The sequence below is a fragment of the Vanellus vanellus genome (assembly GCF_965231255.1).
Source record: "Vanellus vanellus genome assembly, chromosome: 6".
Taxonomy (NCBI): Eukaryota; Metazoa; Chordata; class Aves; order Charadriiformes; family Charadriidae; genus Vanellus; species Vanellus vanellus.
In genome coordinates this window covers 5,433,701-5,448,216 of record NC_138911.1, presented here as the reverse complement: position 1 = coordinate 5,448,216, position 14,516 = coordinate 5,433,701, and the positions used below count along the sequence as shown (strand labels likewise).

The following is a 14,516-nucleotide window of genomic DNA, read 5'->3' as shown; positions in this document are numbered from 1 at the left end:
AGCCTGGCTAATCCATATGGTTTGCTATAACAGAGTATCGATAAGGATCACTGCTAAACCCTGCCACACAAAAGCTTCTGAAAATCCACCAAGGTGATATATATGCGTCATAAAATAAAGGATTGTGCAGTCATTGAATTTTTATGGTAATTGTAAGCGCATACTTAGAAAGCACAGAACGTTGCAGCATCTCACTTTGAGATAAGAAAGATATACTATGGTCCAATTTCTGTTTCCAAAATAAAGTCCAAATAAACCATCCTACCTGAGAAATTTAGAGAGAGGGAACAAGCTTCTCCCTCAGGACAGTTATACAAACGCACATCACTCACGCCATCTTTGGCTCTTATCTGCTGCGGCTGAGTCACCTCCCCGGACTACAGGGTTTGGTCTGTGCTGTCCCTAAGCGCTACCTATGACTCAGCCCGGTGACCCTCTGCTGCAGCCCGTTCCTCCAGGGCACACAAGGGCCGTGAACCGCCTGCGGGATCTCCCCTCCCTCTTTCCTTCAACTGCAGCAGAACCAGCGTGGTCCAGCTGGTTTTGGTCACGGTGCAGCCATGTAAGAACGTGAAGGTTTTGAGGTTGAGCATTCACAGGAATGCAAACTAGCAAAAAACACGCAACAGGCAGGCATCTGTTTTCAATTAGCTGAACGAGCTAATCAAAAATTGATTTACCTGGAGCTGTTTTTACTGAGCATGCAGAAATCAATACCTTGGCAGAGCTATACTCAAAATCATAGCGCGCGGTTATCCGAGAGCTCCGCGTAACTTGTACAGCGTACAAGCTACAGGTATAAGAACAGCATTAACGCTGCATGTGCAGAAAGGGAAGGAGAGACAGAAACATTGTCTTTCATGAGAAAGAAGATTAGTGCGTATACTTCCTAACAATTAAGGAGACAAACCCTGAAAGACAGGGCTACTATTTATACAACAATGCTTTCCATGTTCTGGCCAAGCTTCTACTTCTTTTCTGTTATCTTGGTATAGTCATGACTAGTGAAAATAAGTTATTTAATATACAATTCTAGGAAGAGAAAGGATCATTTAGAAATACGTCAAACTGAGGTGGTAGATGTTGTATCGGAATACAACCATCTGATCCCTGAATTTGTCTAATAACTCCTACCTAAATTAAATTTAAATAAAGACAATTAACTTCCAGTAGGTATTTACATAGAGCATTTAACAGCGTTAAATAGCGTGGTTAATTGTACCTCAATTAGATTTCAGACAAAGCGCTTCAGCAACCTTCATCTCTCTAGCATTCCCCAAACCACAGCTCGTCCCACTTACATATTTTAGATCAAGACGACCGCTTCTTCATATGTTGTGTAGGGATGAGAGTGTTTTTAAAGGTGTGAGGATTGCAGACACTGCTACTTTGAAACATGAAGGACACTGTAAAGACGGTGTTAGCCAAGTGAAAGCTATAAACTTTGCCTTTGCATTCCCAATTTAATGTATCATTTCCAGTGGAAATTAAAATCAATGGAGGATAATTAAAGTTAGGCACACGCTCCAGAGGCAAAACCCCCCATGTTCTCATTTATTCTGTGTCAAAAGCCTAGATAACAACAGATATCTGCAGGAAGAGAGCTATGGTCCAAGAGATGGGGCACGCCCGTCACGTGCAAGAGGCCGTCATGATGAGGGTCTTCAGTTACTGGTACGGTTGGACTGGAAAGCAGGACAGCCGCACTGCAATGGCCCTGCGCCAGGGTAAACAGACCCCGGGATTTATTGACGCTAACACAGCTACGATGCTTTCGGCCATTAAAGTGTTTGTCTCTGACCCCAGTCAATCAAAGAGCGCAAAACTCGGCACTCACCAACTGGATGCCTTCGGCGAGAAAATAAACGTGTTACCAAATTGTGCTTTGATATTTGAAGCAATCTACTGTGTTCAGTGAGGCGTGGTTGGCATCGCATTCTACGTACTGCAGCCAAACTCACTGCCACCATAACCACCGCTCTGTGGAGATGCAACAGCCGAGGGCCCGCCCTGCTCCAAGATAATTGCGGCACTGCTTATGTGCGCATCACAGATCTTTACGTAGCCGTGAGATACAGACTTGTTCCTGAGGCAGAACCCACGCGTTATCAAACTATCTTTCAGCGCACAACTGGGTTTGCGTGCATGTCAGCCCAGCAGGCTCATTACCTGAGTTACAGGATTCTTCTTCTTTTGGGTACATTTTGCTTCATACTCAGGCCTCAGCTGGAGTTGTTGCTGTTCCTCTTCAAAGTCAACCAAATCCCACTCATATTTCAGTCTAGCTTGCCGTCTCTTCCAAAACTCCAAGAAAAGCGTAACTGCAGTTTCGAAGTGTTAAAATACAGTTAAGGGAGAAGTGAACAAGTTGAACAAAGTTAAACTTGTTTCTGTGCTGGCTCCTATTTTGCGGTCTACTATTTACCCTCACAATGCGACTCATCTATTTTTATTGACTACCTATTAAAGTTCACAGCTAAGACCATAATATGGATTAAGTAATTTATTAGCTAATTGAATTCCAGAAGTGAATGACAAGGAAGATGCTAAGACAGGATACGGGCATTTCCGTGGTTATGGCGACCACGGCCAATTACAGTTTAACTACCTTTCACATGCAAACAGCAATACAAAATTAACAAAGGAATGTGATAATGCAACGACTCGCTACTGTATAAGCCTGTAACACAGGAAGAACTACTACAAATAAGCAGAACTGTTTTCAAGTAGTATGTTCAAAGATTTCTGTTGCTTTTTGATGATTATTTGATATTGTGGTCATTTTAAAGATAGTGAAGGTCTGATGCTTTTCGTATGATCAAGAGCAAGCCTGGCTTAAGAAGTTTTTGAGACACTAGAGGGAACAGCTTTCATATATAAAATAAACAACTATAAAATTTATAATTCTATATAACAATTAAAAAACCTTCTATAAACTACTTAAAAATGTAAACCTTTACTAATCTGATTGTTCTTATTTGAACTGGAGAGGCTTTATGGTTTACACAAACACAGGAAAGCTTATCTTCTGCAGTTCTAATATCTTTTGCTGCTACTTCCTGAATGACTAATCCACGTCACTCAAACGCTAGTGCTTAAAACTAAGAGAAGTTTAAGAAAACAGCCATACTACATCATCTTGTTCAATTTTTTTTTTCTTCCGAGAATTCTCTATGAAAAAATTAGTGGCTAGATCCTTTGATAACAAATACACAAACAGGTTTTCTATTAGCACAGAGAGATCTTGGTCTGTTAATGAAATACCTATATTCACATCGAAGATTTAATTATGATATTTCATACAAACAGTATAAAACAGGAGACAAGCTGATTAAGGCAATAAGAAACAATAACTACACTATCCTGAATCCATAAACCCTCACAGAGTTTAAGAAAAGAAGATGTATTCAAGACAATACGATCTCAAAGTCTGAACAAGCATCACTTGATGTGAAACCATGCTTATAGACAGAGTCAGGACATCCACCTATTTCTGCATCATCAAAACATACTATAATGTATGAACTTCACTGGAGTAGCAGCCAACTAACTGTCATCCTGAAAGTGCTGCTAATAAAGTGGTAGTGCTGAACCACAATCCAGTGAAAGGACACAAAAGCTCTCTACCATCACGGGGACACTGATAAATTGCAGCGCTCAGTAGAGAGAGGACTCTCCCAAGAACTGCATAAGGTTGGACTACTCTGAGGTTACTAAAGAAAGAAACAAACATTAGCAGACAGAGCATGCAACGCTTATGACGTGCTAGATACCTGCTGGATTTTGTTTGGTTTTGGTTAAGTCCAATCTCTCTGTAGCTTTAAATTTTTTTTATTCTTTCATCACTTTTGCATCTAAGGCAGGACAGTAAAGCGAAGCCATTACTCTCCTTCTTCCCACCTCCAGTGTCCCTCAGCAGTTTGGACAAGGTCCCCTTGACATAAAACTTATCAAATGTACTCACCCCATATGCCCATAAAAATGGCAAAAAAGAGAGTTGCCACGTTGTCAAACAAATGGGAATACTGCAACAGAACAGAGAGGAACAGGTCAGTACTAAAACAATTTTCAGTCTGAACAAAAATGACAAGTGGCTGGAGAAGCAGATACAGACCTCTGAGGACTCACAGGTGGTGTTTAGTCTCCAGTACTCACACTCTCGGTCACAAAGAGGGCACATGATGATCTCTCCTCCAATTGCAGGGTCACAGATTTCTTTGCTGAGGAGAAAATATTGTACAGTATCTGTTTTCATAGCATCTTAAGAGCTGCTCAACATCTGCAGCTTCACAGAGAAGATGCCAAGTCTTGTCACATTCACTGGCGTTAACCTGTAGCTGGTCAGGCCAAGCCAAGAAACGTAGCAGCTGCTACAAGCAGGAGAACCAGGAATTTACTGGTATGGGCATTCTGATTCTACCAGTAATGAATCAGAAGCCTGTAAGGACTGCACTGTACTGTACTGCCCATGCACTGCTTTCAGGTGAGAGATAAACCCTGTTATTTCTCATCAGGCCATTAACGCGTTCAAAACACCTTTTCTGAAAGCAGAGGTATTAATTCAGCTTTGCTATCTACAGTAAAATTTGCTACTTCAATTTAACTGCTACCGTGGGTGAAGTTTACAATCCTATGATAGTCCTTCAGTATCCAGAGAAATCTAAACATGTATAGCAGTATTCCCAGGTGAATGCTGAACCTACCTAAAATGTAAGTCTCAAAATGACATAATTCAATAGAATGGATGAGAATTTCAACCTGTTATTCATCTTTGATGGTTAAAGCTCAAATTTTTCTGGAAGCTTTCTTATAAAAAAGAGTAAGCAATGAAATGTCAACCGTCTTTTTCCTCTCCCCACCCCAAAATCCCCGACTACAATAAATCTTGGGATCCTTCATGAAACTAATACAATGCTTATTTAAAAAGAAGCAAACTCTGCCTTCCAAGGTACTGGATTCCTCTTTGATGGGAGAACACTGCTTATCTGTCCTGTACTCCTGCTTTTGGTAGTTAGTACAAATGATGACCTACACAAAAAGGTCAACGGACTATTCTGCAAAACAGATTCAAATAGAAAAGCTTAAGGCAACAATAAACACTTGAAGCAAACAATTTTGAGAGATGTCAGTGGTACTCTTAGGACTTTATGTATTGCAGGTATGCCAACAGAAAAAGCTATTGCCAAATGGCAACAAAGATATTGCTCTTCACCTACAAATTGGGTCTTACTAATTAATAGCCCCAACTTCTGCATTAGCTGTCCACCACCATTTCAGTCAGTAAAGGCAGCCAAAGAACTAATGTCTGCTTTGACAAGCTTTAAAAGATTGTTACCTGTTGGTTTTTTTTTTTTTTTTGCAAGAACAAAATTTTCACATTGCTTCGCTTTTCCCATTATAAGCCCAGGAGATTTTCAACATTACACTCACCTGCTCATATTTTCATCCATTGTAAACAATCCATAAAGAAAACAGATTAAGCCAACAACTGCTGCAAGGAATAACATCTCAGTGTAAAATCCTAGCCAGGCAAAATAGATTCCAATCTTCTCACCATAGTACTTCCTGAATACAGAAAAATGCAATTAATAGAAATATAACGCAAAGTTCAAAACTGCAATAGAGAAAACCGGGCAGAGTCAAAATTAAACACTTGGCAAAATTCACATTTATCAGAGGAGTAAACGCATTGATACTGGAAAACCGAGATTTGAAGCTAGCTGTGAGAAGTTATGCAAGCCCAATAAGCAAAATATATGGCCTCTTTTGACCCTTTTTTTCCTCCTAGCAGAAGCTCCAGCTTTAAAAATCGCTCTTTCCCCTTTCCCACACGATAATGTAAATGAAAATTTACTTTTTTGATTTTCCAAGGAGTTATACACGTGAAACTGGGCACAACAGCTCTGATCATATAACAAATGGGTAATTCACAGAAATACAACCGGTTGTGTTATGAACGGGGCAACCGTAACCTGTGAATAAAGTAACTTCTTTGTTATATCATATGAGCCAAATCAAAGAGATCTTGCGTAAGGTTAGTTTAAATTTAGGTTTAGTACTGAATTAAGAGTCAAGCTTCAAAATTGATTTTATCGGTGTTTTTTCAAGTCTGTGTTGAAATTTCAAAATTTCAAATCAGTCTTTATAAAAATTGTGGCAGATATTGATTAGAAAATGCAAGGTATGCTTCACGTGTGTTCCTCTACAGCTGAATTATCTGTAATATACCCGACCCCGGGAGCACTGGCTAGACTGAGAGAGGCTTGCTTTGAGATAAAGCATTTGTCTGCTTGCCAGTAAAAACTTGTGTCAGGTCCTCCAAGGACCTAGTGCCCAATTAAGTATCCAATTCTCATTGGATCGTAAAAGTAGTAAAACTTTCCCAGCAGGATTAAGCTACGTTGTAATACGCTTGTATTACAGTGAAAACCAGCAAATGTAATAAAACACAGGCAGTCTTTTACCTGATGAGGTCCAAAGGCTGTTCTTTGTAGAACCGTAAGAAACGGGCCCACTCCATGTACAGCGTGTATCTCTCATTGTCGCAGTTGGGATCATTTGCCTTTTTCCAGTACTGGCACTGCGAGCAAATCAGAGTAAAGGCAAAACACCTCATCGACAGACTCAAAGACTACATTGAAAGAAACGGACATTAATGACGATGATGCATCCCTCTTAAGATTATGTCAATCAAACTAATTTGTAATTCAAACTTAGCACTCCACCACTTTATTTAAGTAGAACCCTTTTTATATATCTTTTAAGATAATACATGTTTTCAGAAAACATTTATCAATCTTAGACAGTAGGTATTCATTCCTTGTTATCATCTTTCTAACGTACTACCGCATAATCTGTATCATAAACATTATAGGAGCATACTCTGAAAAAAGTCTCAATGCATCATGTGACTGACACATATCCTAGAAACTCAGCTCCTGTATGCATCCATGGGAAGAAACATTCCAGCACATAAAAGCCAAACAGTAGGGCTGGCAGATATGGCTTGTGTACTATAAACCAGAATCAATTACTGGGACAAATGGAAGGGTTTGAGCACTTTTTCATTTCTGCTGGCAACAGCAATGTCACAGTAGGTAAAAGAGTAAAACCACTGGGAAACGCTCAAGGGAGCGGAACGCTGAAATACTTACATCATGAAGAGGATATGCAGCTGAATAGGTGCCATTATTTAGCAGCCTCTTAATCCCAAATTTTTTCTTCCCTTCTTCTGTTCCATATGGGCAACGTGTAAGGATATAATTAACCTGAGATTCAAACACAAAGATTTCAGACCTTTCCTGCTTTAAGGCCATTTAACAGAAACCTTTAACGGTTGTGCACTGTGCGTTATCTGCAGGAATAATACACAACAAGCAGAAAGTGTTTCTTCAGAAAGCTCTCCCCTGTACGAGACCGCTGAGGGCACGCTTGCCTTGTAGACATCTAAAAGATCCTTTCCAACAAACAGTATTCCAGATTTGTCAGAAAAATGCACCAGCAGCTAGGTTTCCTCATATTTACCCACAGGCATCACAGTTTATATACTCGTTCCTTGCATGAATATTCCTATGGGACTGTGTAAATCTACGGGTAAATAAAAGTAGATAAATTCATATACATACTATTCTGTTTCTCATGGATGGTGAGAAGAAAGTGCTCTCGTCGTTAATGAGGTAGAGCTCCTGCTTCTCCTTGCTGAACGGAGCGGTGAAATAATCTGGTTCGGGGTGCATCACCTTCTCGGGAAGCCTGAGGGGTGCAAGCATACAGTCCAGGGGGTTCTCCACCATTGAGGGAATGTCATTTTCCTTGATGGGAACTTTAATGTTCAGCACTTCTGCATATGTGATCAGAACCTCCCACGGGGCATGGATCTTCACAAAATAAATCTTGCCATCTTCAGATTCCTGCCCCGGGACAGGTAAATCGGATATCAGACTAAACTGTGCTTTATTGCAAGATTTATGAGAATAGCCGTTATACAAAATTTATTGCCTTTTACATATTTTTGAAAGCTTAAAAATCCCAACGAAACAATGGAGGGGGGAATAGAGGGATTGCTTATTTATTTATATATTTATTACCTGAAAGGCTCATCCAAGCGGTTGACTGTTCATACGGATAATCTTTGCACTACTAAAAGCTCACAAAGGCCTTTCAAAGCACATTAATCTTGAACACTGATGGCGGAAAACCCTCATTACGCTCCGAGTGTGTTGGAAACGCAAGGGCTTGCCATGCAGGGCTGGCCACTTGGCAGCCCCCGCACCCCGCAGGCCACCGTGCCGGGCTGTAAAGCTGTTCTCTTTCATACACAGGAGTAGAGCGTTCAAGAGTCCTTCCCAGAAGGAGTTACCAACCAGAGCTAGGAGCTGTTACAGCCTCGCAGCTGTGATAAGGGCTCATCTTATCACAGGTCTCACCCCATAGTATACGTTCTTCTAGCGTTCCTCTGCATACATTGGAGAAAATGGCAACCAGAAAGTATTTTTAACATGTTGCTCAATGAACCCCCATCTATGGATGTTACAGAACCTAAACTTCATCAGGAGTTCTTTTGCCCCACTCAATCTCTAGCAGGAAAAAAAAAAAAAAAAAAAAAAAAAAAAAAAGAGAGCGCGTGCTGACTGAAGAAGTCAGCATCCCATGTTCTCCAGTTATTAAACAAAACAGTACCACTAATCAAACATCCTCAAGTCGTTACACCAGAGTCCTCCCTCACTGTAATTACAACATCCCGTGGGCATACGGTGATCCATTCACTGACTTCCAAAGGTGTTAGTGTTTGTTTGGCGGGATTAAGTCTAGCTGTGAGCACACTTCCCATCCACGTGGGTTTAAAATGAAGTCACAGCTATTTTGGAACTGCTTTCTTTTCGTTATGAAATCAAAAGCCATCACTTTGCCCTAAATCAAAATTACTTTGCTTTCACAATTCTTACGAACGTATCTGGAAAAATAACTCAAATAAATACATTAAGCTTGTTTCACCTAAATTAGTTACAATCCACTGAAATCCACTAGAATAATTTACAATTTTGCTCAAAGAAACAAAGTGGTATACACTAATTAATAATTTGCAGGTCTGTTTCTTTGGTCCTATTTTTTCCTCTCTTTTTTTATTTACCTTCTTATCTTCCGTTTCTAGTTCCAAACCAGCCTTTTGCAGATTGCTCTCAAATTCTTTTCTTCTTTCCTGAAGAGAAATAAACGCACCGTATTAACTGATGAATTCAGCAACTAACTGATCCCTCACTGATGACTTCCCCGAGTTTCACTCCTCCCAACCGCCCTGATGACAACCCCTTAGTGCTATGTGACCTTTGTAAAAGAAAGCAGAACAGCAGACAAAAACCAGCTGATGCAAAACTTCTGAGCAAAGGCCAGCCCAGCCATGGCAACGCATCGGGAATCGCACCGACTAGCCACAGGAAACCTCGTAACCTATTTGTTAGTTAGCAACAGGCTCATAAACTGTCCAGTCTTGTTAACCAGAGAAGTAAATGGAGCCAAGCGCCTTGAGCGTTTCTGACTTTTTGGGAGGGTGATGTGTGTGGCGTGTTATCATTCGAGTTGAGCTCAACTTCTAAGAGAATGTTAAAACCAGATGAAAAGAAAAATTCTGGAAGACTGATCACTGATAGCAACACCTATTAACCACTTTAACAATCATGCCTGATACAGATGTTCGAGTACCGATTACAGACAATTCAAACAGTATGCTTCACAAACAACATAACTGTAAACCGAGATGAGCTGCCACGTGATGATTTGTTAGTCTCGCATACGCTTAGCTTGCACACAGCCAGCGTGGACTTCGTGCACAGATAACCAGTCCTTCCTGTGGCACTGCGCGATGGCTGCATGGCCCCTGTGAATTCGAGACCCTTCTTGAACTCTGTATTTTGCCAGGTAATTCCTAGGTGGTATCTTAAGGCCAGAAGAGTTTCTTCCCCTCCTTCTCCGTAGGATTTTTGCTCCGATGGGAGCTCTACTGGGAGGTGTCCCTGCCCATATCCTTCCAACCTAAACCACTCTATGATTCTATGATTGGGAGACTGAATTAATTTCCTTTCAATCGTAAGAAATTTGCTGAAGAACTGCCAGAATAACCACAAGTTCAGCTAAACAGGGAGCCCTAGCCTCTTGAGAAAGCACTAGCTGAACTACCATTTTTTCCTAGCTAAAACCTGCAGTGCTGTGTGATGTCTTCCCTACTAAAAGGTCTTAAAATGATGTTTTTCAAACACACTTAGAAAAACCCCAAAACAGCATAGTTTTCAGCCAATTTCCTTTTCCCGTGTGTCTGTGAGAAACAGGCTGCCCGATTTGCATAAGCTGCTCGGATAAATTAATACAGACTGAAGAATAGCTTTAATGGCCCTCAAATCTAGGTTAAAACGTGTTGATGTGTTTTCCTGTGTTAGCAACCTTGCATTCTTACCTCTCACATCTGATTTTGCCAAATATTTTTAGATAGTAATTTAGACACTGGCCTAGGTAAACTTGCAAATATGGTAATTCCGGAATTGTAGCACATGCTGGGAGCAAATGCAATTCCACGCACTATTTTTAAATTCATCTATCCCTCAAACCTGCCGACATGCACCTGTACAAACACCCCTGAGAACTCCTGTTTGCTGACCGAATAGAGAACAATACAACTAAAAGGTGATTTACGATTCCATTCGAAAGCGGTATATAACAGCTGACGTTCGAGCCTGGTATCCAAAGCTGTGGGCTATTCGGGATTACATTTTCTCCAATGAAAGCACGCTGGCGTGCGATCTTTCGCCAGCAAACCCTGGAGGAGAGCCAAGCGAGTCAGCTCAGAGGGTTCTCTGCCACCAGAGACACCAGCCAGCTCCTCCTCCAGCTGTGCAGCGTAGTAACAGGCAGCGCCCAAGGGTCTGGCCCCGTCTCACTGATCTTTCCTTACTATACACTTAAGTGTGATAAATTGCAGCGCTCTAACAGAAATTCTGCTCTTTTTACCACCTTGCTCTCTTCCCATAAGCCACCTTCTCCGAAACCCATGCGAATGTACTGTACTTTCCAGTCACTTGGAACAACCATCTTTAAAAGGCAGTCAATCTGCTGCCAAAAAGAAAAAAAAAAAAAGAAACAACCAACACTCCCCCTTTTCTTGCCAAATACTGGATTTCTTCATGTCGCTGTCAAAGGCTTGAAATGGACAAAATGTACCCTGGGGCCGGTGCTGTTCTGTTTTAATATGTACTTGTAAGAATTTTAAGCTTACCGTACCCAAGCTAGAAAGCTGGACCTGGGGCACACAGTTGTGACTCTTCTGTAGGTGCCACTCTGCAGCCACAGAGGGATGAGGGAAGCAACATAAGTAATGACATTGGGGAAGATCAGTAATGGTGGGCTAATGCCTTCCCTCACAGTGTGTTTCAGTACAGTTCTTAAGCCTCTCCGAAGCACCTGTAAGAGGCTGAAGCTACATTTTGAGACCACCGTGGCCTACAAAGGAGGGAGGCCAGTAGAGCATTCACCTCTCCAAACACCGCTGCGGATACCTCGCATACTTCTACACAGTAACATATGCTTGGCTGTAATGAACCACCCCGATAAGATTAACAAAGCGGGATCCAAAGTCCAGCGGTACTACTGTGCCCAACGCAGATGCAACACTGCACGATTAGAACCAGAGAATCATTATAGCTGGAAAAGACCTTTAAGATCATCAGGTCCAACCGCTATCTAACTCTACCAGGCCCACTTCTAAACCACATCCCTGAGCACCATATCTAGACAGCTTTTAAATACATCCAAGGATGGCGATTCAACCACTTCCCCGGGCAGCCTGTTCCAGTCTTTGATAAGCCTTTCAGTGTAAAATTGTTTCCTAAACCTCTCCTGGCACAACTTGACGCCGTTTCCTCTTGTCCTGTTGCTTGTTACTTGGGAGAAGAGACTGACCCCACCTCTCTACAACCTCCTTTCAGGGAGCTGTAGAGAGCGACAATGTCTCCCCTCAGCCTCCTTTTCTCCAAGCTAAACTACCCCGGTTCCCTCAGCTGCACCTCATAAGACTTGTGCTCTGGATGTTTTTGTGAAGAGATACACTCATGGACAATAAAGATCGTGTCCTGGTCATACATGAATAATTTGTTAGATATTTTTTAAAATAGTATTTATTTTTCCATGTTCACATGCACTTCATATAGGAGTAAAATAATCCCACTTATCTGCTAGAGGCTTTGAGGAAAAATATAAAGCGTTGTCTCACAAAAATGTAATCCTAATTTTTGTTTACAGAGACTTTGTGGTTAGGGTTTATTCATGTAGCTTATAGAAGGCAAGTTCAAAACGGAGTTTAAGCTGGAAAGTTTCTGGGGAACATCAAATAAGTTAATGTATTTATTCTGCATGAAGCTAAGGGAGAAGATGAACAGACCGCCTCTTACATCTGTATCAGGGCTATGTTGAAACACACAAAGAAGTTATTCATCCCTTTCTTATAAATGCAGAATAAAGCTGTTTCCTCAAGACAAGGAAACAAAACCCTTTGTCACAACTGTTACTCTCTTCCCGTGAACGTTTCTATTCTTAGCTGTTCCATTCTGCTGTCTCATTGTACCACAGTAAAAGAAATTCACATTTCTTTCCTGCGACAACTGTACAATACTAAGTACAGTATGTCAGAGGAATTCCAAAGGCTGCAGCGCATCACTATTTAAATCTCGTTCCCACAAGGACAACAGCACAATACTTCCATGCTAAGAAGTCTGCATTGATTGACAGGTATATTCATTGTATAAAGGTCTGCGCTGGACATAAATACAGGGCAAGTTTAATTTTCTTAGCAGATTCCCCAAGAACTGTGTGAAAACTGATACGCCATAACATCACGCCTGTCTGTCCTGCGACCACAGAGCTACGCTACAGGTCCACAGACCAAAAACCTTCTTCCATGCGGCCCGAAACTCTTTTGCGAGTAACAGACAGATACAGAATTAAATCTCACCAAACCTGATGCGGACGTTCTATTCTTTTGCAAGAGAGAGGTGTTTCCTCTTAACTAAGTGCATTTTTACCTCAAAGAGGAACTACAATATTAGCTGCTAGCTCTTGGGTTTTTCCTCACGTGAATCCTTTGGTCAATGATGACACCCACGTACACGGCCTCTGGTCTGGCAAAGGTTCCTGCTACCCCCTGATGACCCATAAAGCAATGAGAAGGAAATTGCTGCACACAACACGAATGAGTGACTAGACTGAGCATCCGGCTCATTTTCTTTCCCACTTGAAACATTACCTAAATAGTCACCATTTCTTCCCTCATGATATTTGAGTATGACTAATGGAAAAGTTTATTTTAAGAGCTGCTTTCACATATTTTGCATGGCTATCTTTTTCTACTCTCTACACCCATTGGTCTCCTCCTCCTTCTTTTTTTAATTTTTTTCCTTCTTTTTTTTTTTTTTTGCCATTTTGCTTTATGGCAGAAGGAGGAATCTAGTTAGGATTACAGCCTGACGCAGAATCAGAGTGGGTTTGAAGAAGCGTGCCTTTATATAAACCTACGGAACCACAGCTATAAAGTAACCCTGGTCTCCCAAGCAAACCTCCTGAACGGGGCTGGCCCAGGAAAGCACACTGCGAATGCTTAAGCTGGGAAAAGCTTCAGAGCTGATGACGGGGATTCTTGCCTTTTTTCAAGTGACGAAAGAGCACGATGCAGGGGCTGTGTTCTGCACGGGATGGTATTTGCATAGAGCCAACGTAAGTCTTAAGGAAAACAGGATTTCCTTCATAAAGGAGCGTAAGCAGTAAGCAATTTACCGAACAGGCTAATCTTTCAGGTTTTGTTCAAAGGAAATTATCATTTTTAATCGTGAAACACTTCAATATGGCAAGATACAGATGAGAAACGTTCTTTACTTCACAGAAATGTAGTTTTGATCATGATTTTGGCATAAGCGTCCGTATAATTAGTTTTCTTCAGAAAGCCTTATTTTTCAAAATAATGTGATTACACTAAAAACAAGTCTTTCGGTCTCTTTTTTTTTTTTTAATTCTTAAGAACAAACTTTGGAGATATATATTGGAGAGACTAGTTTGTAAATGTTACCTCTGCTGGCTCAGAAAGAAGGGAGCAAATAATGAGAAAACAAAATAATTAAAATCCCTGCAACTATTTTTTTTTTTTTTTTTTACATTCTGCTTTACAGAAGAAGTTTATTGTTCGTCTTGACTGCATCTTGTAGTACAGGACTTTTTAAATAGCTTGAATTTACACATTTGTCAAGTTAAACCCCAAGCGTCAGCGTGACCAAGGCCCAAATACATGTCATGTACTGATTCCTACTGGTATCATTTAAGCAACTTGCTGGGAAGTTCAGGGATGATCATGGGTCGGCATTTTAGAGAAAGCCTGTACTTTGTGCTCTGTTACACAGAAGGTCTCCAATTAAAGTCACTTTAAATATTCTTAGAGAAGAATAAATACACATGTGCAGAGAGCAAGTCAAGGACAGGGAACAGCT

At 41.0% G+C, this 14,516-nt stretch overlaps 1 protein-coding gene across 1 annotated transcript in view; it reads right to left on the bottom strand.

Annotated features, from left to right (window-relative positions):
* Window positions 1-14,516, bottom strand: part of ANO5 (anoctamin 5) — a gene marked incomplete at its 5' end in the record, with an annotated part of 60,789 nt that overhangs the window by 16,932 nt on the left and 29,341 nt on the right. The window contains 8 exons of the mRNA XM_082485236.1: window positions 2,170-2,321; window positions 3,965-4,025; window positions 4,115-4,220; window positions 5,431-5,565; window positions 6,465-6,580; window positions 7,155-7,268; window positions 7,626-7,910; window positions 9,131-9,199. Of these exons, the coding sequence (XP_082341362.1) occupies window positions 2,170-2,321; window positions 3,965-4,025; window positions 4,115-4,220; window positions 5,431-5,565; window positions 6,465-6,580; window positions 7,155-7,268; window positions 7,626-7,910; window positions 9,131-9,199 (1,038 nt within the window). The remainder of the gene's footprint in view (window positions 1-2,169; window positions 2,322-3,964; window positions 4,026-4,114; window positions 4,221-5,430; window positions 5,566-6,464; window positions 6,581-7,154; window positions 7,269-7,625; window positions 7,911-9,130; window positions 9,200-14,516) is intronic.